General features: G+C 42.5%; 2 protein-coding genes, 1 long non-coding RNA gene and 1 pseudogene across 4 annotated transcripts; 2 read left to right on the top strand and 2 right to left on the bottom strand.

The window, feature by feature from the left end:
* Positions 1-578: 578 nt before the first annotated feature.
* Positions 579-5,749, bottom strand: glyctk (glycerate kinase). Of its 2 annotated transcripts, none has more exons than XM_039007849.1 (5): positions 5,597-5,749; positions 3,607-3,985; positions 3,365-3,516; positions 3,036-3,211; positions 579-2,909 (listed from the first exon to the last, which is right to left on the bottom strand). In XM_039007849.1, exons 2-5 carry the CDS (start codon positions 3,960-3,962, stop codon positions 2,013-2,015), a joined length of 1,581 nt encoding a protein of 526 aa, XP_038863777.1. In that variant the 5' UTR covers positions 3,963-3,985; positions 5,597-5,749; the 3' UTR covers positions 579-2,012. The 2 variants fall into 2 exon arrangements, with proteins under 2 accessions (XP_038863777.1, XP_038863769.1); XM_039007841.1 differs by lacking the exon at positions 5,597-5,749 and adding an exon at positions 4,237-4,373.
* Positions 5,750-5,824: 75 nt separating this feature from the next.
* On the top strand, positions 5,825-11,645 carry LOC120059071 (WD repeat-containing protein 82-like). The gene is made up of 9 exons (XM_039007861.1): positions 5,825-6,204; positions 6,655-6,752; positions 7,165-7,231; positions 7,380-7,479; positions 10,352-10,468; positions 10,587-10,742; positions 10,907-10,976; positions 11,187-11,329; positions 11,406-11,645. Exons 1-9 carry the CDS (start codon positions 6,044-6,046, stop codon positions 11,433-11,435), a joined length of 942 nt encoding a protein of 313 aa, XP_038863789.1. The 5' UTR covers positions 5,825-6,043; the 3' UTR covers positions 11,436-11,645.
* LOC120059092 lies at positions 10,929-26,665 on the bottom strand. The gene is made up of 3 exons (XR_005478105.1): positions 26,216-26,665; positions 14,455-14,619; positions 10,929-11,316 (listed from the first exon to the last, which is right to left on the bottom strand). It is a non-coding gene; the product is annotated as an uncharacterized LOC120059092 (long non-coding RNA).
* LOC120059077 lies at positions 14,372-23,145 on the top strand (annotated as a pseudogene).
* Positions 26,666-26,800: the final 135 nt, after the last annotated feature.

Genomic DNA, 26,800 nt, shown 5'->3' with positions numbered 1-26,800 from the left:
CCCCAGACCTGAATCCAATTGAGCACATCTGGGACATCATGTCTCGCTCCATCCACCAACGCCACGTTGCACCACAAACTGTCCAGGAGTTGGCGGATGCTTTAGTCCAGGTCTGGGAGGAGATCCCTCAGGAGACCATCCGCCACCTCATCAGGAGCATGCCCAGGCGTTGTAGGGAGGTCATACAGGCACGTGGAGGCCACACACACTACTGAGCCTCATTTTGACTTGTTTTAAGGACATTACATCAAAGTTGGATCAGCCTGTCGTGTGGTTTTCCACTTTAATTTTGAGTGTGACTCCAAATCCAGACCTCCATGGGTTGATAAATTTGATTTCCATTGATAATTTTTGTGTGATTTTGTTGTCAGCACATTCAACTATGTAAAGAAAAAAGTATTTAATAAGAATATTTCATTCATTCAGATCTAGGATGTGTTATTTTAGTGTTCCCTTTATTTTTTTGAGCAGTGTATCAAATAAGGAAAAGTATTACATAACTAAAAGATACATGGAAATAGGAGATGTACTTTTAACACACAACTGGAAAGAAACTGAGTAACGGCTTGACAAGCTCATTCATACCTTCAGTTTGTATTTAAATCCTATCAGGGCAGTCCTGATAATTAGTGACAAGTGTGTGGCATTGAGAGAGTCAACAGGTGAAAATCAACTTGGTTGATTAAAGTCATCTCTGTAGTATTAGAGAGGTACATCCAAAGTGAGAGGGATAACTGGACCCAAAATCTGTCTTCTCCAGCAGGTGTTTTTCTTCTTCTTTTTCTCGCCAAGCAAGGCATTTTTGTATGGAGATCAATGAGTGTCGAATTTGGTCAACAAAATTCACCACTGAGTATAATAGGTTAAATCTGCAATGGCACTATAGCTAGACATCTTTGTTTAGACTTTTACACCGTGTAAAAACTGAAAGGTCTCATAATGGGTTACCTGTCTCTGCTGGACATAATGCATTCCTATGTTGTTTTACCTAAAGTGATGTGTACAGGGCAGGTTTCCTGTCTTTTTTCTTTTTAAAATTGACAAAACATTATCATTGCAATCAGTAGACTTCAGGGAACACCCAAATTACTTTCTAGAGTGTTTACATGTAAAACTATTGGAACTAGTCATGGAAAAATTCATTTGGCACATGTTTTCACCACAAGTTTAAAGGATAAGTATATATGGTGTTTGTGAGCCATTTTGTGTTTTCCCAGACCCCTCAAACATTTTAAACCATCATTGGGCTGTAAAGTACCACATTTTTTATGGCAACATGTCCAAGTGAATCCTGTCCAATATGGCCCCATGCAGCTGGTTAGTGGTCATATGGGAAATGGCAGCCAGGGGGGTAATGGACCAAATCTGTAATGGCACTATAGCCAAGAATAATTTAGATATGCCCCAGCTGTGGAATTTCTTGGCTCTATCAACAAGTCCAAAATGTTTTCCCGTGGTAATTGGACTATGGTCAAAATGACCTCAATATGACCCCCTTGAAGGTCTTAAGAGTATGTTATTGTCTATGTTGCTTGTGGGGTTTATTTAGTGGGTAGATAACATTACAAAGTAATTTAGATATTACTTGGAATGACTTTACCCTATTTTCTTCTAATAGGAAATCAGAATGGCAGCCATTTTATTAAACTGCATCCAATCTTCAAAAAATGTTCCTTATTAAGGTATCTAGTATTAGTGTACTATGTCTGATACTTGTATCATAAAGTGGAACAGTCTTGGGTATATTTGTTTATCCGCTGGACTAACTGCTCTGTACAGAAACAATCTCTTCACAAATAACACAAAAGTAAACTATTTACTGCATTTATTCTTATCATAGACATAACTGACTGCTGCTTTTTAAATTAAACATGGATCTCCAAAAGTGCTTGCTGGAAAGAATATCATGGGCATGGTCAGCTTTGAAAAGCTGCTCTCTGAATATACTCAGTCTGCTCTGTGTGGATTCATACTGAAATGTGTAATTGACAGCTGTCATGCCCTTGTCTTCATCAACGACCAGACACGACTATGGGGATTGGTGGGATGAGCAGCATGTGCACATCCATCACATTGGTACCCGTTAACCCTGGTAGGAGCAGCCGCTGCCCACCAGACAGGCGTGAAAAGAAGGTGAAGGAATCATTGTTGACGAGGAAGCCTTCAGGGTCGAGCCCCTGTGCTCGTGCTTCTTTGCCAAGCCCCGCGTCTGTGACTGCCCCTGCTGCCTCAGTTGGCCCGTCCTGACCATCGGTCCCACCACTCAGGAACAGGGGACCCTTCGGAGGGAGCTCCATGCCTCCCAGCTCAAGCCCTACTCTCAGGGCCAGCTCCTGGTTCCGCCCACCACGCCCCTTGCCTGTCAACTGCACAGTGGGCTCTCCCCCAGCCAGCAGACAGGTGGCTCCCCAGCCCTCCCCACGCCCCTCACCAAGCACCTGCATGGCACGGCACAAGTCCCAGCTTTCCACGCCTGTCTCGGGCCCCAGCTTCAGAATCTCAGCAGGCAACTCAGGAGGGGGCTCGTCACGGGAGCAGGCAAAGCGAGCCAGTAGACCATAAAGGCGGGAGACAGACTGTACGTCCCCGCACACCCCTGGCGACAGCACAACTGGACGGAATCCGAGCTCCCGCGCACGTCTCCCTGCGCATTCCAGAGCAATGCTATTGGAGCCAATCACAGCATTGAGAACATGTGCCGCCCTGTCTGACTGCTCTCCAGACTCCTCCCATCGGGGAGCTGAGCGTCCAAGCACCTCTTTCACTGAGACAGGGAGAGAGGAGGACAGCCCGTAACGTTCAAGGACCGACCAAATCTCCTCAGGCCACACCTCAGTCCACACTGTGGGGCCACTGGCTATCAAGTCCAGGGGATCTCCAATTACATCAGACAGAACCAGGGCCACCACCTGTTATAAAATGTTAACAGGAACATTTTATTTGACCAAATACAACCAGAATGTAAAGCTAATGTGCAAGAAGTTCAGGTCTTTGGGTAAAAGCTCTATAATGAGCTAGTACAGTTGTGCTCTTACCTGAGCAGGGTGAGCGCAGTGTGCAAGTCCTCCTCCTTTCAAAATCGACAGGGCACGGCGTACAGAGTTAAGCTCCTGAATGGTGGCACCAGCACCAGCCAGTCTGCGTGTAACATCCTGTTTCTCTTGAAGAGAGATTGGTGGGACTGGTGCAGGCAAGAGTGCAGACCCTCCTCCTACACACACACACACACACACACACACACACACACACACACACACACACACACACACACACATGGACAACCTGTAGCTTCAGTGATTCAAATTGAGTAATGACTAGTTTGTGTGACATAGTTACATGATTTAGTAGTTTGGTATCAGTTTACCTGAGATGAGTACAAGCAACATGTCATTCTCTGTTAATGTGCTGACCAGCTCCTTGATACATTCGGCTGCCCTCTGGGCATCAGCATCTGGCAGGTTGTGTTTAGCTCCCTCCATCACTGTGATGTGACTTCCATCCTTCAACAACATCTGGCTGAGGTGGAATTAAAACAGATTAAGAATTAATTTACCAACCAAACTCATCCCACCCACAAACAATCTGGTTCTAGTTTGAGTTGCTTACTCTTTCCCATGCTGCCGTATTGTCTCCTGAATGCCGTGTGGCACACTGATCACTCCTCTCACCAAGTGGTCCCCCACAATCCTCTCTGCCTCGGCAGCCATGCCCAGCACAGCTTTGCCAAAGCCTACCAGGTGAAGGTTGTTTTTTAGCGTGAAGCTGCGTCCATTCACTAGGAGGGTGTCTCCTGTACGCTCCAGACTCCGCCGCACCACAATGTCTGGTTGCACAGCTTCGATAGCCGTAGCAAACACCTCCCGTGCTCGCATGTCCAGTGACATTCTGCAAACTATGGCTCGCCTCACCCCCACAGGGGCCAGTAAAGATAAAGGCCGATACAGGGACACAACACAAGCCATCAGGCTGTCCTTGCAGGGAGCACCTAGCGGACAGGAGAGAAAAGGCAAAAACCATGTTTCTGGATCACAGGATGTACTGTAAATTATGACTGCTGTTTCTTTCTGCTGTTCTGATTTTACTGGTTATTTACCAAAAGGAGGACACCCAAAAGAATCCAGATAGTAGGTCAACTTTGTCACTTGCCTTGATGCCCACCCAACACGTCGGATAACCCCATAGTCTCTGCATTTAGTTGACAAGTCATTGTGACTGAATCCTACAGAGGTTGCCTACCTGTACACCGGGTATGGTGAACCTCTGGATTTCCTCTGTGCTCCGTGTGAGAGCTGTGTATTGCAGAGTTGGGATCAGCACTAAGGCAGTGTGGCAAAATCTGGACAGAGCTCAACTCAAGTTGAATGTGTACACTCTGTGTAATGATTGACTCAAGCTTGACCAAAGGGCAGGAAAAGTGAGCAGTCTGCGTGTTTGTCTTTTTAGATGTACAATCAGCTACTACCCAGGGTCAAAACACAGCAGTATTCAATTTGAGCGACTAGGTATTAAAAACTGACTGGAATGACTTGACTGGAATGAGAACAGATCCACCTTGTGGCAGGGTGGATGAGTGCTGAATATTCAAACCTCACTCACATACTGCGAACTGCCAAAATAAAGGAAACACCAACATAACATTTCTTAATAGGGCGTTGGGCCACCACAAGCCGCCAGAACAGCTTCAATGCGCCTTGGCAGATTCTACAAATGTCTGGAACTCTTTGGAGGGATCATTCTTCCATGAGAAATTCCATCATTTGGTGTTTTGAGGTTGGAAAACGCTGTCTTAGCGCCGCTCCAAAATCTCCCATAATTGTTCAATTGGGTTGAGATCTGGTGACTTGACAGACACATACATCCTTTAAACCCGATTGTTTATTTTGAGACCACCATGATGGGAAACTGGACTTTTAATTTTTTTTATACATGACCCTAAGCATGGGATGTTAATTGCTTAATTAACTAATGGAAACCACACCTGTGTGGAAGCACCTGCTTTCAATACACTTTGTATCCCTCATTTACTCAAGTGTTTCATTTATTTTGGCTATTACTTGTACGTCACTAACGTCAAGATGGGAAGCACAGTACACAATTTGTTTTCCATGTGCTCATCACCTGTCGTTGGCTAGGCTATCACCTGCAAGCTGGTAATGTGATGGGGAGGCAAATGTCTCTCTGAATGACAACTACCACCACTAAAAAACAAAACATTTCTAGGTAGCCATTTAAACCATGTTCTCGGAGCTACACGTTTTCAGTGTATCTGAAAATGATTGGATGGGTATTATGGGAATACCCCACCCTGCCCTCTGATTGGATATGTGGATTTTGCCCATGGGTGTATTCAGTTGCAAAGCGTTTTGTCTTAAATGCTTCCATTGTTCTAAAGTGGAGAGTGAAGTCCCCGGGTTTCCTTAACTTCTTTTAGACACATTTGTTTTAAGAGGAAGACTGCTGAACTACAACTTGTGTTTAACAAAACCTAACTAGTTTAGTGTAAGTGGTTTCTGTTGCAAATCGTTTTGCAATCGGCGTAATGAATACACCCCAGGGCTAGGGGTCGATCTACATAACCCAATGACTTCAAACTCACCTGCATTGCTACTTCGGTTATTCTGTCTTGACAGTCAGAGCACGTATTATTGTATGACTGATAAGTTGTAAATGTGAGAATGTCTCTGCTCCATTTTTGTCTATATCCAAAAGCGTTATGATTGCGTCTTCCTTGTTTATAGTCTGTGCTCTTATGGTTGTGTGCAAAACATGAATTGCCTGTACCGCGATAGTTGTTGTATATCGCGAGAGTTAATACGCGTGTCTGTGGAACTTGCGGGTAGCCGACTTATGGAAGGCGGTGCTTTTACATGACTCGTGTAACAAGTGTACCAGAAGGGCTTTCTTTACAGTTTTTGAAACACACAGTTCTATATATTTTTTTCTTCAAAATAGTAAAGCTCCTATTTAAAAACCACATAAATAGATGATCAGATAATAGATTCAAGTAGAAAACGAGGGTCTGCGCCCCCTCAAAGACCCCATCATGAAGCTTACGGACAATGTGCTGCGGAGCTTCAGGGTTGCAAAGGTTTTCCGAGAAAATTCAGACAAAATCAACTGTTTTGATTTCAGCTCAAACGGCGAAACCATTATTTCTAGCAGCGACGATGACTCCCTGGTTTTATACGATTGCCAAGAGGGAAAGTAAGACATGCATTGAATTAATATTAATCGACAGTTTTTTTCCGAACTGCATGTTAGGGTAGGCCGACCCCTGTGCTGTAACTAGGATCTGCTCCGTTAGTACTAGTGAGGCCTACTGCGGTATGCAAAATCCTCGGGCTCGACTTAAGACACGATCGAGAGTTTGAGCGGATGCAGGTCTGGGTTGTTAGCTTGGTAACAAAACTATCAATTGTATTTAATCTTATTTCCCACAAGCATGTAGTTTGTATATTGTGGAGGTAAAATACATAACAATATTTAACAATTGTACGTGCTAGTCGAGTTTAGCACTATATGTGGCTGCTTTAACCGCCCTTATTATGATTGTTATTGGGATTTCAGAGGCAGTTGGCTTTGCTAGAAGTTTCTGTGCCAGCAATCTAACACGGTTCCTTAAAATGTTTTCCTCTCCATCCTGTGCTGGTCCAGACCCAAGCGGACCCTCTACAGTAAGAAGTATGGAGTGGATCTGATCAGGTACACACATGCAGCCAACACCGTGGTCTACAGCTCCAACAAAATTGATGGTATGTTAGTGAGGCGATTTGTGATCAGTAGGCCTATACCTGTCAATAAGCAGTTGTCCATGTAACTCTTGCCTGGCACATTTCAGGAGTGTAATATTGTATGTATATAGAAGATTGTTCATGGGGATTTCCTGACAGAGCCTGACCGCGTTAATCTCAGCCTGGGGCGGCCATGCTCACCCTGGTCTGAGGTAGTTGTTTGTACAGTTTGAGGGTCCGTGATTCTGCCCGATAAAGGAGCTAACTGTACAAGCCACTGCCTTGCCTAGGGTGGTGTCTACTCATCCGACCTGCCCAGTGCCCATCGCCTCCAGGATCGGAAGCTCTACTTGCTCTCTAGTTGTCTGTGGTGATGAATGGGAATGCTATGCTGTCTTCGGCCCATAACCCCATGCTTTTATGATAATTGCAGACACTATTCGGTACCTCTCCCTCCATGACAACAAGTACATCCGGTACTTCCCCGGACACAACAAAAGGTGAGGATTGAGACCGAGAAACCCAATTATCTGAGGGGTAGTTTAGGCTACATTACTGTACTATTACTTGAGTATTGTTTTTTTTAACAGACATCAGGTGTTTCTCTCAAGGTAGATGTTTCTATACCTTTTAACATGAATGTTTCAGAGTGACGGCTCTCTCCATGTCCCCTGTGGATGACACGTTTATCTCAGGATCTTTAGACAAGACAATCCGGCTATGGGACCTGCGGTCTCCGAACTGCCAGGTGGGTTCCCTTTACTCACTAGGTCTTAGAGGTTGACACAGCAAAATGACGTTGCCATTACGCGGGACTGCAGATATTGCGATGGACGAGATGCACAACTTTGCTTTCACAGTCACACACAGTATCTGCACATGTGCATGAGTTCACTTCACTCTTTTACAGTGTGGTAGCCGTGGGACCAAAACAGCAGAGAAGTTGAGCCTTGCGCTTCAAAGATGTTTGCTTTCTACGTCATATCGCAGAGTCTACCTTGACCACTCCTTGACATTGCAGATCAATTGACTCTAGATCAGGGATGTAAACTTGCCACTTTATGTGATATTCACCTTTTTAATCTCAATAGGTCATCCATGGGAATATTGTAGATCCGTTAAAGAAAGTGCATATATCACCCATTGAGCTATAAAAGAGGCGCAAACAAATCTTCTCCCTGGGAGAATCTCAGTTGCATACTCCTCACGTCCTCTCCTCGCCTCCTTCTCAAAACCATTGGAGAAGGTTAGAGGGGTGGGACCTCTGGATATCTCATCCAATGGACTTTGAGAAGAGAGAACGCGAGGAGTATGCAATTGAGATTCATTAACGTTACCTTCTCTGTCGGCTGTGTCATCACGCACTCCACGCTACAAACTTTGTTCCCGGCTGGAGAATTTGGAATGCCACTCGAGTTTAGCGACCTGTGTTCGAAATGATGCTGAGGTTATAGTTGATAAGAAGCAGTTTATAGTTGCATGTATGTTTCAATAGGGCAAATCATTACACACACAGTTATTAACGTTAGCTAGATACGTTAGTATTTAAGCTGGCAAGTGAACATTACCACCCGCCATTTTTTAAAATTATTTCACTATTATTTAACCAGGTAGGCCAGTTGAGAACAAGTTCTTATTTACAATTGAGAACTGGACAAGATAGAGCAAAGCAGTGCGACACAAACGACGGAGTTACACATGGAATAAATAAACATACAGTCAATAACACAATAGAAAAGTCTATATACAGTGTGTGCAAATGTAGTAAGATTAGGGAGGTAAGGCAATAAATAACCCATAGTGGTGAAATAATTACAATTTAGCAATTAAACACTGGAGTGATAGATGTGCAGAAGATGAATGTGCAAGTAGAGATTATGGGGTGCAAAGGAGCAAAAAAAATAAAAAATAACATGGGGATGAGGTAGTTGGGTGGGCTATTTACAGATAATAATGGGGTATGTTTCTCATATCGAAATGAATGACTGAACACAGAATGAATCCTTACGCATCCTACAAATAGAATCTCAGAGCGTGATGTCAGAATGAGTGCTGCATCCAGTAATATCACGTGTGACAGCTGTGAGCAGCCAGCTGCATCCCCCTAACCAGACATTAGTCTACTCAGCTGCTTCTCTCCAGCCCTGGCGCAAGGATATAGTGACAAAGGGGGCGGTTGAAATGAGTGAGGGGCACCATTTTTGGGGCTTCTTGCGTTGGAATTTTATTGAATTCTGCTTCTATCACACTATACTACAATAAACACAGTTCAAATGGCGAGACTCTGACCATTGAGTGCTTTTGAAGTGACAGGTCGATGCGAAATCTGTAGTCTATCTATGCTGCGCTGTATCAGCACAATGGACAGCACCCTACACACTAAAACAAGGCCGTTTTGGTAATAATATAGGCTAATGGGGCGGCAGGTAGCCTAGTGGTTGGGCCAGTGACCGGAAGGTTGCTGGATCGAATCCCTGAGCTGACAAGGTAAAAATCTGTCTTTCTGCCCCTGAGCAAGGCAGTATACCCACTGTTCCCCGGGCGCCAATGTCGATTAAGGCAGCCCCCCGCACCTCTCTGATTCAGAGGGGTTGGGTTATGCGGAAGACGCACTTCAGTTGAATACGTTCAGTTGGACAACTGACTAGGTACTAGAGGTTGACCGATTATGATTTTTGATTATATGCAACGCATGACAAGCTAGTTAACATAGTAATATCATCAACCATGTGTAGTTAACTAGTGATTACGTTAAGATTGATAGTTTTTTATTAGGTAAATTTAATGCTAGCTAGCAACTTACCTTGGCTCATTGCTGCACTCGCATAACAGGTGGTCAGCCTGCCACGCAGTTTCCTCGTGGAATGCAATGTAATCGGCGTCCAAAAATGGCGACTACCGATTTGTTATGAAAACTTGAAATCGGCCCTAATTAATCGGCCAACCTCTACTAGGTACCCCCCTTTCCCTACAAGATAGATGGGCTGTTTGTAATAGGTGAATTACCCTATATGAATGCAGCTGTACACACCGTTGTCTTACCAAAATAATGCAACCTAAATGCTGCAAGTAGTAGCCTTGTTATTCATGCATACAAACAAATACTATATAGCAGTTTGGCTTAGAATTCCGACAACTGCGAATGCAAAGAGAACAAAGCAGCTGTACCAAGGAGGCCTAGTAAACAAAATATTTGATCGATAAAGGAATGACACAATCTATAATTAGGGTAGTTGCGTTAACGTTAAAAAAAAGGCAAATGGAGATCCAGATAACCAAAACGCAGTGAGCTGCAGCCATGCACAAATGGGCCTAAAGGCCTGCTTCAGACTTTGAAAATCATGCCGCTCATGAGTACAGCAACATGATGTGATGTGGCACAATACACTTCTGTGGATTACATTCGACCCCTGTAATCATTTAAGTAATGCCAGCCCACCATAAACATGTTTCCAGAGTATTGAGATTGTTCAAATATGTACTTGTTATTCCCTGAAAATATTCAAATTATATGCACAAAATAAGTCATTTTTGGACCCTTGCCAGTTTGCATCCCTGTTCTAGATGGACTGTTGCACTGGATTAAATGTATTTCCTGTGACTGTCTCTGTCACTACCAGGGCCTGATGCACCTCCAGGGGAAGCCAGTTTGCTCCTTTGATCCTGAGGGTCTGATTTTTGCTGCTGGTGTGAACTCCGAGATGGTCAAATTGTACGACCTGCGATCCTTTGACAAGGTAACAGTAATTTTCAGGGCTTTCTGTTTTATAGTTGTATGTGTATTGAGAGCTGTGAATGCAGGTCAGTGGTAGATGGTTGTCTTCAGAGTAACTGTTTTTGTTGGCTTCTCTATAGGGTCCTTTTGCTACCTTCAAGCTACAGTACGACCGTACCTGTGAGTGGACAGGACTCAAGTTTAGCAATGATGGGAAGCTCATCCTTGTCTCAACCAATGGGGGTGCTCTCCGCCTCCTCGATGCCTTCAAGGGCGCTGTGATGCATTCCTTTGGGGTGAGAGATAATACGCATTCATGCGGACACTTAAAACCTAGACGGACACTGTTAGATACTTAATGCAAAGACTCTTGAACTGACATACATTTCACAACAAGAGCAAGTTGCTCAAGAAATAAATGATAGGCCTATACTTATAGACACTCTCCTCTATCCTACAGGGCTACAACAATAGTAAAGCTGTGACGCTGGAGGCCTCCTTCACTCCTGACTCTCAGTTTATTATGATCGGTAAGTCCACAAGGAACGTGAGGTAACAGGCTCTATGTTCTGTAAAGTAAGACATGAAAGTTCCAATTGTCTTCTTATTCTACCATAGAACAATTTGGTAGTAATTATTTGAAACTGCTAATTTAACCTAACCTGGAAACATTACACACACTAAAACAGTAGTTAAGCTTCCTCTTGATTTTCCGTGGTCTGATGGTGGTTGTCTCTCAGGCTCTGAGGATGGGAAGATCCACATGTGGAATGCAGAGAGTGGGATGAAGGTGGCTGTTCTGGATGGGAAGCACACGGGTCCCGTCACCTGCCTTCAGTTCAACCCCAAATTCATGACTTTTTCTAGTGCCTGTTCAAACATGGTAAGATTAGTTATGTTGAAAACACACAATCTCACATACAGTAGAATGCTCAGTAAATCTGTTTTGTCCTCTGCAGGCATTCTGGCTCCCCACTATTGATGATTGATTGAGAAAGCGAGATGCTATGGAAGCCACAGGCAACGTGAGATCCCATTTAAAACCAGCAGGCGTCAGCACATCCAGCTCTTTGTGTGTGTGTGTGTGTGTTGCCAATTCAAGTTGATTGTAAATATGTAGAACTTCAGGAATATAAATTGTCAGATTTTTGTGTTCTTTTTATACTTGTAACATTAAATGTTTTATTTTTCTAACAGGTGTTGGACTTCTATGTGTGTCTTCCTAATCAGAGGTTGTTTACCTACACCCAGTCAGTGAACCACACGGCATCATTAGCACTAGCAGGCTAGTCTAACCTAGTCTAGGACAGCTGGGGTGTATTTGTTCAGACCAAGACCGTTGCAAAACGTTTTGCAACAGACTGTTTACTCCAAACTGAAATTGTTTTTGCAACTAAAAAGAGTTTCAATTGGACAAATGTGGATATGTCCCTACCCATTTGGTTCCTAGTGAATACACCCCTGGTGATTTATAATGTACTACCACAGTGCATTCCTAATATGACGTTTGTTTGTAGACTTGTCTCAACTGACAGCTTAATATCAACAGGAGGGTGTGTTCAGCTGGTGAAGTGTTATCTGTGTCTAACCTCTAACACAATCTTAGGGTCACACATTATCAAAGATGATCTGTTATATTGACAAGATTGTCGCATGACCGCTCTAACAATGGAAATACACATCCTCAAAAATGTAAGGCAGGCGGGAAGATGCGAGGTCAGGTGGGACCATTTTAGCCAATGAAAGGGCAGACGTTGCCGAAATGCAACGTGCATCCACTTATTTATTTATTAACAACCTAACAATTATTCTAAACGTATATTGAAGAAGCTTTACCTAGCGCAATTACATTTGTTGTTGAACAAATTAGAATTCCTCAGTGGTTTTATTTTAGTGGGAAGAGTTTGGACGGAGTAAACCCTTTTCCTCTGACAATCAATAGCTCTTCCCGACCCCCTCCCTTAATACTTGCCCAGCCTCTCAAAGAACAGTGCACATTACTGAAGTTATGGATGAATTATGACAAGGCAAGCAGGAACATGGGAATGATTGACCAACCAAGTCATGCAGGGATCCCTTGCAAAAGAGACGTTGGTCTCAATGGGATTCCCTGTCTAAATAAAGGTTAACATGCATTTAATGAAGATGGAAATACGTCAAGGCGTAAGGAGTGAATCAACAAGTAAGCACGTTTCCACAGTTAAATTTACCCTCTCGTGATAAAACCACAATATTTACTTTAGACTGCATTACCACTGTCTTCTTGGAAAGGAGAATGTCTATCCCTGAACAAGGTCAATTGGCAGCAATACTCTGAAACCTGCTGCTTGAAGTCACAGATGACAATTTAGTTATAGTTATGTGCAACAAACTAGGAAGAGGTCAGTGATTGAAGCAGTCATGCTATTCTTGGAAAGTGAGAAATTACAATTTACAATGAATGCAAAAAGGTGCTTGAGGTTCCTAATTTTAGAATTGCATTAGGGGTAATGGTAGTCTGAGGCATTTCAGGGAATTCAAACGTAGAGTTCTTGAAATAGATTCTAACCGTGGGCCAGTTTCTCAGAACATTGAATTAGGATGAAAATGTTAGTGTTTTTATTACTGTGTCCCTAATTAGATGTTGTCAACCACTTACAGTGACAGTAGCTCACTACAACCAAGTTATCTTCACAAAAAGATAAATCTATATTCATAATTTATAACTAATTACTTCTATTCAGATAAAGTAGTCCATGAAGTACATGCTCTCAATGTTCCTAAGAAAAATATACTGTCAACAAAATCTGTCATAGTCTACAGTGGATTATATTACAACTACATTCTTATAGTTTGGTTTCGTTTTGACTTCTGTTTGATATGCCAACACAAAATCCTTCCTGGCTCTTTCAAGAGACAAGCGTGTGTGAATTTGCTAGACTAGTGGAGGATGTCTAGTTAAATCAAAATGTCTAGAAAAAAAGTTACCAATTATGGGGAAACAGAATCCAATTGATGAACAGGATTTCACTCAACACATGAGTGTTTTGATCTGGATTAAAAACATTTTTAAAAAACTGTTCCCTGGACATACAGTAATAGCACATAAACTGGGATTGAATGCAGTTGATACTCATTGTGCAAGAAGCAGGGGATTGATGTATGATCTGAATTATTTTTGGTATTAGACAAACACACACCAGCGAATGGCCTGCAGCAGCTGAACTCAGCTAATCTGTTTATGTCACAGGGGCCATATAGATTTTTTACCAAGGCCTTTGGTCTAATTCACCATCTCATTCTCTTAGATAAACTAAAATGCTTGGGTTTGCACAAAGGCCTTGGAATTGGTTTTCTGAGTAATAATTGAAATCAGAGTCACAAGAGGCCATTAAGTTCAATCACTTGATGCCGCTAGGTTCAATACTTGGACCATTGTTATTCTTCATTGTTGGTAACTGCATTAACACAAATGTTCCCTTGTGACAGACTGTGTGCCGTACACGTCCATTAAACACATATCTCTGCAGTCTTTGTCAATAGTCTTCAGTCCTCCATTTACTTATCTCCACCACTGAACAGTGCACCAAATTACAATCAAATATTGTTGAAAACAGTTAAACAGAAATGCCACTTGGTCAGGGGCTCAGGTGAGTGTGGTTTTAAGGTTTTCCAGTCACTAGTTTGTCTCTCAAGCAGACCCTGGTGGGCTGGGGGTGGGGAGGAAGATGGACAGGCTGGACAGTCAGTAGCACCTAAATTTGGGAGAGAAGGGATCAGGTTGCCTCTGAACACACAAGATCCTGCCGTAGTTACTCTAGCTGTGTCCTCGTCATACTGTCACACTCACTCAGACCAGTGCTTAGTCACACAGGCTTTATCAGTGCAGTTATTGCCGCAGGTTACCCCATTGTGTGTCTTTTTTGGCTGGGCTAAATCTCCATCATCTGCTCTGGGACTTGGCTTGGCTCTACCGTCTCTGTCTCTCAACCCCCCTCCCCCCTACAGCACACGACGGGTGGGACATACTTGGTGCTGAACTGCCATGTTTCTGGTTCTCGTCGTGACGCCAGAACTAGGGGAGTTCTTGGCCAGGGCAAGGGGTGGAGCTATCCGCCTCATCCGGGCGCGGATCCAGGATGGTGAGTGACCCAGGGGACAGCGGTGTAGTCAGGTTGCAGGGGCAGGAGGGATCTAGGACGGGAGGGTTTTGGTAAGGCAGCGCAACAAAATGTATATTAATTTGATGTCTTGAATTATTTCTCCTGAATTGCCAGTGTTATGTGATTAAACTGATCTAACTCGGTGTTTTGTATGATGTGTGTATTTGTGAAACTGTGTGTGAGTTATACATGTTGTTCGCTGTTCTGCTGTTCAGTCACTTGATTGTGTGTGTGATGCTGGTGGAGATGTCATTGAGTTGAATTAAAAAAAACATTTCACAATGTGTTTGGTCAGATGATGCATTCAGTCTGTTGAAAGGGATTGCAAGAGAGACTGACTGCTTTCCTCAACTTTGTGATGGTGGGCAAGTTGTCAAGGTTTACAGTGCCTTGCAAAAGTATTCAGGCATTTTATTGTGTTACAAAGTGGGATTAAAATGGATTGAATTGTCATTTTTTATCAAAAATCGACACAAAATACTCTGTAATGTCAAAGTGGAAGAAAACTTGCAATATTTTTAAAAGATTAATTAAAATGTAATAACTAAAATATAGTCAGTGCTTAAGTATTCAGCTCCTTGAGTCAATACGTTAGAAACAATTCAAATCAAATTGTATTTGTCACATCCGCCAAATACAACATGTCTTACATATCTACCTTACAGTGAAATGCTTTCTTAGCTGTGAGTCTTCATGGGCAAGAGCTTTGCACACCTGGATTGTGGAATATTTGCCCATTATTCTTTTAAAAATTCTTCAAGCTCTGTCAAGATGTTGGGGATCATGGCTAGACAGCAATTTTCAAAACTTGCCATAGATTTTCGAGCAGATTTAAGTAATTCCTGTAACTTGGCCACTCAGGAACATTCACTGTCTCTTAGTAAGCAACTCCAGTGTAGATTTGGCCTTGTGTTGTAAGTTATTGTCCTGCTGATAGGTGAATTCCTCTCCCAGTCTCTGGTGTAAAGCAGACTGAAGCAGGTTTTCCTCTAGGATTTTGCCAGAGCTTACAGTAGCTCCATCCCATTGCTTTTTATCCTGAAAAACTCCCCAGTATTTGCCAATGTCAAGTATAGCCATAACATGAAGCAGCCACCACCATGCTTGAAAATAAGGAGGCAGATACTCAGTGATGTGTTGTGTTGGATTTTCCCCAAACATGAGGCTTCACATTTAGGCCAAAAAGGTTGTTCCTTTGGTGTGTTATTTTGCAGTATTACTTTAGTGCCTTGTTGTTGTAATATTTGTTATTCTGTATATTTGTATTATTTTCACTCTCATTTAGGTCATTATTGTGAGTCACTACAGTGTTGTTGATCCATCCTCAGTTTTCTACCATCACAGGCAATGAACTCTATAGCTGATTTAAAATCACTAATGGCATGGTAACATCCCTGAGCAGTTTCATTCCTGTCCTGCAGCGTAGTTCAGAAGGATGACTGTATCTTTGATGTGTCTGGGTGGTTTAATACATCATCCACAGCCTAATTATTAACTTGACCATGCTTAAAGAGATATTACATGTCTGATTTGTTATTGTTACCCATCTACCAATCACTGCCCTTCTTTTTGAGGCTTTCAAAAAGCACCCTGGTCTTTGTAGTTGAATCTGTGTGCGAAATTCAATACTTGACTGAGGTGTTGTATGTATGGGGGACAGAGGAAGGGTTAGTCATTCAAAAATCATGTCAACCCCTATTATTTCACAAAGAGTGAGTCCATGTAATTTGTGTGATATTTTTTAAACCAAATTTGACTCCTGATCTAATTTAGGCTTGCGTCAACAAAGGGTCTGAATACTTACGCAAATACTTTATTTTTAGTTCAGAATAGTTTTTATCAAAAATAAAACTTGGATTTTTCTTTCACTTTGACATTACAGAGTATTTTGTGTAGATTGTTGACAAAAAAAGTAAATTCAATCCATTTAATCCCACTTTGTAACACAATAAAATGTGAAGAAATCCAAGGGGTCTGAATACTTTTGCAAGGCACTGTATATGATCCAGTTGAGATATCAAGTTACGTTAAACTCCCATTCAGAAGGGTTAGTGGAAAATATAATCTGAGCCCTCACTGGACTCACTGTCTAATGATACTCATCATGACAAAACCTAACTGTTGATTGCACCTTATGAGTCGCTAACAGCACCTGTAGCAGAAACTCACTTTAGTCAGGTAACATAACATGATTAGGTGCAAGGGGGCTTCTTATTTTCTGATAATCCTTTCAGGGTAGCTTTTCAGTATAAAAAACACTTAGATTACCACAACAATAAGCAGCCAGCTACATGCATGAAACCACTGTGGAGATGTTGATCCAGGTGTCAGGCATAACACTCAAATGGCCAGATCTCCCACACACTGTGATGTTCATAGGTCCATCTGTGAGCTGAGCTGTCACACAAAATAAGTCTAACATTCATTAGACATGATGATTTATTTTCCTCTATGTGCCAGACTATGCATGTGTGAAACATACCATGAGACAACAGGTTGGCCTGTGAGGTTATACAGATATTTAATGAAGTACGTCTGGGATGTTTACATCTTTTTTAGGACATCTTGTGGGCCTACTGATGCACTGTCTGGTCTATCAGTCAAACTGTAGATATCTGAGACTATGACTGATATGGGTGTGGAGTCTAGCTCGAGTTGGACTGTCTCTGGGTAGTTTACGGGGTTGTGTCTAGTCTGATGTCTGGGCCTATCTCCAGGAGGTGTATAGGCCAACAGTTGGGCAAGTATGCAGATGGGGTACAGGGGTACTGTCTAAAGTTTCTCTGGACTGTTTTTTAAAGTATGTTTGAGGTCTCCTGCTTTTTGGACCTGTCACTGCGCTATTGAGCTATTTGGCGCTGTCTCTGAGCTGTGTGTGTGTGTACTTGTCTTCATGTGTTGATCGTCTGTCTGTGATTGGACTTTATGTTGTTACGTAATTCTATGCGAGTGTGTGTGCATCTCATCTGTGACCTCATTTTATAGAACTGGTAATTAGTGATCTATTTCTAGTAAAATACCACCAATGTGTCATTTTAAACACAGCGACTCCGCTGTCGTCGTGCATGCCAAAGTTAGTGACCCTGGATCATTTGACAACGTTCTTTTCCGATCTTGTCAATATTATTGAGAGAGAATTAGCTGAGTGCACAATCGAGGACTGCCATGAAGGCTACTGTCAATCATTGACAGACTCAACTCATTAAATGGTCCCTATACACCAGTGAGATTAATAGGTCCCGAGACCTGATGAATAGTTAATTGATGTGTTGAGACTCATTTAAGCCAAGCACAAGAGTAGGGGAAAGATAAGCCACAGAAGAGGCTTCAGTACATGGAGTGAAAGAGATAAAGTATGATATCACTGCAAAAAGAAGAGCATTGGCTGGACTACAGTGGCTTCGGTGGACAGAGAATGTGTTTTTGCGTGTGAGTAAAGGACGTCACGCTACTTGCTTAGCCAGTACCACTTCCTTCTGATTCGGCTCACCAAGACTCAAACCCAAGACTCTCTAGCACACATGACCGTCTTCCTTAAGCATCTCATCAGTCTGTGCCATACAAAAAGTTAGCTATTCAGTGGCGCAAGTGGGGACACTTCAGGCTGAGGAGTAAGTTTCACACATCACTATGTGCTACGTTCACCCCTCAAACTTACTCAACAACGACCTTAGTGCTGAGCGCAACTGTAGATCTGAGACAATAGGCACCACTGTAAAGGATGTCACGCTGCTTGCTTAGCTAGTACAACTTCCTCCTGATTAGGCTCACACCGAGGCTCGAACCCAAAACCTCTGCTTTGCTAGCACATGTGACCGCCCTCCCAAAGCATCTTACCAGTCAGCGCCACACGAAAAGCTAGCTTTTCAGTGTCACAAGTGCTATTCAGTGTCACCTCAGGCTGAGGAGTAAGTTTCACACATCCCCACCTGCGTGTATGTGTAGCTGAGTAATAACTTTTAAAGCATGGGTCAAGGTGTGTAACGAGTTGTACTCTGTTTTTCAGAGCAGCTGGTGCTGGGGACATTCAGAGAGCCGGGACAGAGCTGGGACCATGACTATGACCACTTCCTACTTCCTCTGCTGGACGACAAGGAGCCCTGCTACATACTATACCGCCTCAACTCCCAGAATGCACAGGAATACGAATGGATATTCATCTCCTGGTCTCCTGACCAATCTCCAGTATGTGTAACCGTGCAACCAAGGTTATTATAGTACATGAAAACTGAAACTAAAAAAGGTACAATAATTGAAAAACAATTTAGTAAACTGAAATAAAAAATGTAAACTAAAAACTAAAAAAAACTAAGACTATACTCAAACTATTATCTTTGAATGCAAAACGAAATTAAATCAAATAAAAACCATCATAAATTATGTGTAGTTTTAGTTTCTTCTAAACTTTGGTTAAAAATCAAATGTAGTTTTCGAGCTTCTGAATCTAGCGGGTAAGTCTAAACAGCCCTTATTTTAAGTGTTCTAAAAAAAATGAAAATGAATGGTGGAAAAATGATTGGAACCATTTCCCTGTTTGACCACTAGTTTTTATTGGTATTATGACACCTCCACTGTGGGGCTCTATTGGTTAACTATTTAGCAGTCTTATGGCTTGGGGGTAGAAGCTGTTCAGGGTCCTGTTGGTTCTAGACTTGGTGCATCGGTACCGCTTGCCATGCGGTGGCAGAGAGAACACTCTATGACTTAGGTGGCTGCAGTATTTGAAAAATGCTCTACCACCTGGTAGAGGTCCTGGATGGCAGGGAGCTCGGCCCAAGTGATGTCCTGTACGCACTACACTCTGTAGTGCCTTGCGGTCGGATGCCAAGCAGTTGATACAGCCAGTCAAGATGCTCTCAATGGTGCAGCTGTAGAACTTTTTGAGGATCTGAGGGCCCATGCCAAATCTTTTCAGCCTCCTGAGGGGGAAGAAGCGTTGTCGTGCCTTCTTCACGACTGTGTTGGTGTGTGTGGACCATGAAAATTCCTTAGTGATATGGACACCGAGGAACTTGAAGCTCTCAACCAGCTCCACTCCAGCCCTGTCGATATGAATGGAGGCATGCTCGGCCCTCCATTTCCTGTAGTCCACAATCAGGTCCATTGTCTTACTGACGTTGAGGAAGAGGTTGTTGTTCTGGCACCACACTGCCAGGTCTCTGACCTCCTCCTCCATATAGGCTGTCTCATTGTCGTCAGTGATCAGGTCTACCGCTGTCGTGTCATCGGCAAACTTAATGATGGTGTTGGAGTCGTGCACAGCCACACAGTCGTGGGTGAACACGACCCACTCTGACCCGCTCCGCTACAGCCCCGTCGATGTGGATGAGGGCCTGCTACATAAACATAACATGTCAAATGTGCCATGACTTCATTTGTTGTTTTTTCCTCTCTCTTTCTGTCAGATAAAGGTACTTTCACTAAAGGAAAAAAAGCATTGGATTGGTATAAACATGGGCAAGAGCGTTTCCTTCCACCATATTTCTTACACCAGTCTTGGCGCTTATCCTTTAAATCCAAGTCAAATTAGGTTTGATTTATAGTTTAAACCTAACCAAACCTATGTCCTGGCCATGGAGTTGAATGAAGTCCTCTAGTGGCCAAAAGCCTGTGTTAGCATGGGCAGCTCCATTGAGGATTCGCCATTTTGATTTAGTCAACTGGGCGACTTCCACCTTCATTGGCTGATCCCTCCTGATAATCCAGTTGGCATGACCTGATGACCCGATTGGAGTCATGATAGTGTAGCTGGGTCAGCAGGAGGGATCAAACAATGAATTTTACTCGTGAAGAAGAAAATTGACCATTTCAAGATAGAGATGGCCTCAATGGAGCTGCCCATGCTTTCAAAGACGCCATCATGATACAGATAGAGATGTGTTATTTCTATCCAAGTCTATGGTTCTGGCCAATGTATTACTACCCCCCAGTAGCAAGAAGGGACAGCCCCCCCAAAATAACTATATAGGCCTACAATGCATAATAGGCTCCCACGTATAGGCTACTTCCTGTCCCTAACACTAAAACTAAAACTAAATAATATAAAAACAAAACAGAAATGTTTTTATCAAACTGAAATTAAATGAAAACTAGCAAATCAAGTCTGAAAACGAACTGAAACTAAACAGAATTTCAAATAAAATCTCAAATGAATAGAAATAAAAACTAATATTAAATCACAAAACTATAATAACTTGTGTGCAACACACACATACTCTCATGTTCACAGCAAACACATTTCGCTCAGATCCATGTCTCATTCACCCGTTCATGTTCACTACAGGTAAGACAGAAGATGCCGAATGCTGCCACCCGTGCCAGAGTGAAGAAGGAGTTTGGTGGTGGTCATGTGAAGGATGAGATGTTTGGCACAGCGGAGGTACAATAGAAGCCATTTTTTTAAACTGACGTACTCTGGTTATTCTCTCACCTGACTAATGATGAGGTTAGACCTGTTGGTTCTCAGCCTTCCCTAAATGGCTGACCTCTTATTTGCTCTCACTAGGAGGACATCTGTCTGGAGGGGTATCAGCGCCATGTGTCCACCAGCTCCGGCCCTGCCCCACTCACAGCTGCTGAACAGGAGTTGCAAAGAATTAAAATCAACGAGGTGAGACGACAAGCATCGACTAGGTTAATTATTATTACATGTGTATTTTTACATACTGAGGACAGAATGGTGGAATCCCTCATCAACTAAGATAAGGAGGGTCACACATTTACCTCAACTAATGACCATGCTTTCTACATTAACCCTGCATGACTGACAACTGGGAAACAGTAACACTGGTTTGACCCCAACAATTCTAATGTATCACTTAAATATTTAGAAAATATTTGTAAACTAAATTCAAGGTAATCATTATTCGAGGGGAATGAATAACACTAGCCTCCTCTTTGAACGGCAGTCACTGGCACTGTTTAGACTAGAGAGAGTGTAAGTGAGAGAGCATAGAACATGTCCATAAATGTGTCTGTGCAGACTGCACACCTGTGTGTGGTGTATGTACCTGTGTGAACACAATATATACTATTTAGTTAAAAATGTTACTCTGCATTTTCTTGTAAAGGGATACTTGTTTTTTTGGCAATGAAGCCCTTTATCTACTTGCCCAGAGTCAGATGAACTCGTGGAAACCATTTTTATGTCTCTGAGTGCAGTTTGAAGGAAGTTGCTAACTAGAGCTAGCACAATTGCTAGTTAGCATTGGCTAATGAAACTACCTCTAACATCCTTCATACTGGACACAGAGGCATTAAAATGGTATCCACGAGTTCATCTGACTCTGGGGAAGTAGTTGAATTTCCAAAATCCTTTAGTATCCCTTTAAGTAATAATGTATTGTGTCTGTGTATATGCTGCCCCCATCAGGTGAAAACAGAGACCAGTGTAGAGAGTAAGAGCCAAACACTGCAGGGCCTTGCTTTCCCACTGCAGGAGGATGCCAAACGGGTTCTACAACAACTTGCACAGAAACACATCAACTACATACAGCTGGTGAGCCATATAGAAATGCCATTAGCCAACCAAATACAAATGATTGATATCTCTGGCGGCCACAATCTCAGCGATAATAGCCATGTATTCTGACCCAAGGCACACTGCCTGAGCCATACACAGTCATCTCAGTGGTAGCTGTGTAATATGTGTGTGTTGCAGAAGTTGGACACAGAAAAATAAATGATAGAGCTGGTCCATTCTGACCCGACAGAGGCCCATGAGCTGCCTTGTAGGGTTCCACGGATACGCCCAGACACCTCTTCTTCCTCTGTAAACACTCCCATGAAGGGGATTACTTGGAATCTGTGGGTCAGTCTCAGTCATTGATTTTCTGCCCTGATCATTCTACTCTCTCTCTCTCCCTTCATTCAATTAAATAAAAATACAATGTTGCACTATTATAATGTCATAAATATTGAACAAAGAGTAGCAGGTCCAACCCCCCTCTTTCACTTCCTCTCAGTGTTCATCTACTCCATGCCAGGTTATAGCTGTAGCATTAAAGAGAGGATGCTGTACTCCAGTTGTAAGAGTCGACTGCTGGATGAGGTGGAGAAAGATTACCATCTGGAGGTTGCCAAGAAGGTAATCCGCCGAAATTCAGATATTGCATATACAATGTGGTCTTTGTGTTTTTACAATACTGCTCTGTGCCTGAGTGGAAGTGCACATTTACTCTGTGTTATTATATTTACTCTGTGTTATTACTCTGTGTTACTGTGTTTACTCTGTGTATTGTATTTACTGTATGTTATTAATCTGCATATTGTATTTACTCTGTGTTATTGTATTTACTCTGTGTTATTGTATCAGCTCTGTGTATTTACTCTGTATTATTGTGTCTGTGTGACGATGGAAATTGACAATGGGGATGAGTTGACAGAGGAGTTCCTGTATGATGTGGTTCATCCTAAGCAGCATGCCTTCCAGCAGGCCTTCGCCAAGCCTTGTGGCCCAGCAGGGAAGAGAGGCAGTAAGCGCCTCATCAAGGGTCTGGATGGGGAGGGCAGGCTGGAGAGTTAGAGAGAGGGAAAGAGCTTTGTCATCACCCCAGCCCAAGCCATCCCTAGCCATCCCCAGCCCTGCCCTCAATCCTCATCCTCCTGTTGCCACGCCATCTGGCAGCTTGTTTGGCCACGAGGAAGGAAGAACATGAGAAGAACATGGACAGATTTCTCCTGTAATTTTAATATCCACCTCCCTTTGCTTGTCATTACTGTACATGCTATTCATGAACATCAACAATAGGATACAACTAAGGAAATCAATGTTTTTCTCATTCTCTCTCTGTGTCACTCTTAAAAACCTTACACATACTGTTACGTTCCCCAGTTTCTGTGTTGTTGTGGGTTTGTATGTGTATGTGTGTATTTCAGGAAATGGAATCCTGGATTAATCAAGCAGCTGATTGGTCGGCCCCATCGCTGATTGGAGCTCTGACCCCTCCCTCTAATCAGGGGAAACAGCTGGCTCTTCAATTACCAACTCCTACTCCAGCTTGATAAAAGTCAGTGTTCCTTTGTCAGAAAAATTGCTTATTTTTATGTCCTGTGTTGATTTGTTGTGGCGGTCAGTAAAAGTTTTGTGGATATTATTTTGTAGCCGCTCCTTCCAATGTATGTGTATGCCAATAGAACTTAGTGTTTTTGGTTATTGAAATTGTTCACGAGGTATTAGTAATGATTCTGTTTAATTTGTTCTGGGGGAGAAGGGGTACGCACCTTGGGAGTGTTAAGGCAAGAGGCCTGCGGGCATACATAACCCGTAGTATTTAATCTGTCTATGCACACTAGGTAAGACGTGGGTGGACCACCCCCTGTATTTTGGTTAGCGAGCCAGTTGGTGCTAAAGGTCAGGTAAGTCGTGGGAAGGTAGGAGAGGGGACTCTTAACTTACTTTCTTTGCTTTGGTTCCGTCCAGCCCCTTTTACCCCACCTTACCGTGTTTTAAGGAATAATAAATTCCCTGTAATGGTATTTTTCTCTGCCTGTCTTTCCCCGCACCTACGATCACTTTTTTTTTTCACTCCGCGGGGAGTTGAGATGTAGCAGGGTGTTGTGTTCCCCCCTCCGAGGCATACGTTACACACACACAGATGGACTGACAAACATGAAAGACCAATGGATGGTCTTACAGATGCCTCAGCCAAATTTCTCTATTGCAAATGTCACATGGACCTACAGAAGAAGTCTGTCTATCTGATGTGATGTCCATAGCTTTAAAAAATTCAGGTAACTTTCCCCAAATTCCCAGTTTTTTTCTGGATATCCTGGTTAGAGGATTCCTGGATTTCCTGCTTATTTCCTCGTGACTCCAGGAATCTTCCAACCAGTTTTTCTGGAAAACCAGGGCATTTGTGGAATATTACTGGAATTTTGCAACCCTAGTTGTCCATACCTTGCCTGTTGCCACTAAATGTTTTGCATCAAACATGTTTAAAAACAGATGATAATGAGAGGAATTCTAAATGTAGATGTTTTTCAGTATGTTGTAAAAACAGATGATAATGAGAGGAATTCTAAATGAGATGTAGATGTTTTTCAGTATGTTGTAAAAACAGATGATAATGAGAGGAATTCTAAATGTAGATGTGTTTCAGTATGTTGTAAAAACAGATGATAATGAGAGGAATTCTAAATGTAGATGTGTTTCAGTATGTTGTAAAAACAGATGATAATGAGAGGAATTCTAAATGAGATGTAGATGTTTTTCAGTATGTTGTGTCTTTTTCTTATCACTGAAATGATAAGTAAAAAAAACAAACTGCATGGGACCGATGCATCATTTACAAGAGAGCCTCTTGTGGCAGCTATTAAAGGACACGTAGAGAGGACAGGGAGGACACTTCTGACTAGACTACTGCAGGCTGCACCACTGACTGGCCTGTTGAGGAAGCAAATGACCATCTTTTAACATAAGCACAGATTGTCAACATGCAGCCATGCATAAATACCACAGAGCTTAGAGCCTGTTAATTAAGATCCGCAAGGAATTCCTTAATTTAAATAGTGAGTAGCCTAATAGCCCACATCCCTTTGAGAGCAGGTTAATTAAAACATCTGACACTTTTTACACGTTTAGACTAACATAAGGTAAAGGCACCCCAAAAATCCATATCTATTGACATATTACACAACATTTCTTCAACAGTGTATTGTCATTTAATACTGGTCCCACACACAGTTCCAGTTTAGTACTGCTACGGGCCTGATTCGATCAACAAGCCCTTGATTAATTGAAACAGGTTTATTAGTGCTGGTCAGAGACAAAAGCCTGTACAACAGTGGGTTTCCAGCCAGGTCAGCCCAGCTGGAAGACAAATTCAATAACCTTTTCAACAGTTTGTTTCAAAGCTTGCCTTACTCTACTGAACAAGTCTGTCACAAATAACGAGCCATTTCAGTGGCAAATTAGTGTTAGGCCACCACACCAGACCTAACATAACATTTTGTGCATCAAAGCGGGGACCGAGAGACTGTTAAACAGCCATCACTAACATTGAGTGGCTGCTGCCAACATACTGACTCAACTCTAGCCACTTTAATAATGGAAAAACTGATGTAATAAATGTATCACTAGCCACTTTAAACAATGCCACTTTATTTAATGTTTACATACCCTACAATACTCATCTCATATGTATATACTGTACTCTATACCATCTACTGCATCTTGCCTATGCCGTTCGGCCATCACTCATTCATATATTTTTATGTACATGTTCTTATTCATTCCTTTACACGTGTGTGTATAAGGTGGTAGTTGTGAAATTGTTAGATTTACTTGTTAGATATTACTGCATTGTCGGAACTAGAAGCACAAGCATTTCGATACACATGGTTAGCAGATGTTAATGCTGAGTGTATGTGACAAATGACATTTGATTTGGACATTTGTTTATAAGCAGGGGTGAAAGTAAGGCGGTATGGTCCAGGCAAAATAAAGTGTGGTACGCCATACCGGTTAAAAGTAAGTATTTTACAATTAAAACAAGCCCAAAAAACTACAGGCTATTAAACCATTATTTGACATTACTGCATATCAGCCGCATGAATCATTAGCGAACTGACTGGAAATTGGTTGGTATACGCTCCAAATTGAGTTGTGGTTTGAGGAGAACACTTACATGTTGACAAGGCAGAGATGCGTGGCCGAAACGCCCGGACAAGGCGGAGACCAGTGGCCGAGAACGTGGCGCGCGTGGACATCCGTGGATGCATCAATTCAGCTACAAGTGTAGGCCTAATAACTTTGTCAATGGGTCAGTGTCGCTTTAGTTTTTAGTTGTTTTTTTTTACAATAATTTCCTCCTCCAGGTTAGATGGAGGTCATATTGTATTTCTGTCTCCCCTTTTCGTAGGCTAATTATAATATGGATCAGACATCGTTTTTATTGATCTGTTTGTCAGTGTCAGCAGAGTAGGCTACCCTGTATTTTTTATTATAGAGTGCGCGCACTTGGATATCCCGTACCCGTAAGAAATTAAATCTACTTTCACCCTCTGTTTATACGTCTTTTCAGCTGACGAATGTCTATATTATTTGGAAAAACCCTATTCGTTCCGCATACTCATTATTCTAGTGACTCAATTCCCCGAATGTGTAGAGGGCTGGCTGCAGGTCTAGTGGGCGGAGATTATCGCACCGATTCTTGGAAAGTGACTAGGGGGAAGGTAGTGGTAAAGTCCGATCCTGGCAGCGAGCGCAGCAA

The sequence above is a fragment of the Salvelinus namaycush genome, chromosome 2 (genome assembly GCF_016432855.1).
Source record: "Salvelinus namaycush isolate Seneca chromosome 2, SaNama_1.0, whole genome shotgun sequence".
Taxonomy (NCBI): domain Eukaryota; kingdom Metazoa; phylum Chordata; class Actinopteri; order Salmoniformes; family Salmonidae; genus Salvelinus; species Salvelinus namaycush.
The sequence above is the reverse complement of the archived record's forward strand: the minus strand, read 5'-3'. Positions and strand labels throughout refer to the sequence as shown.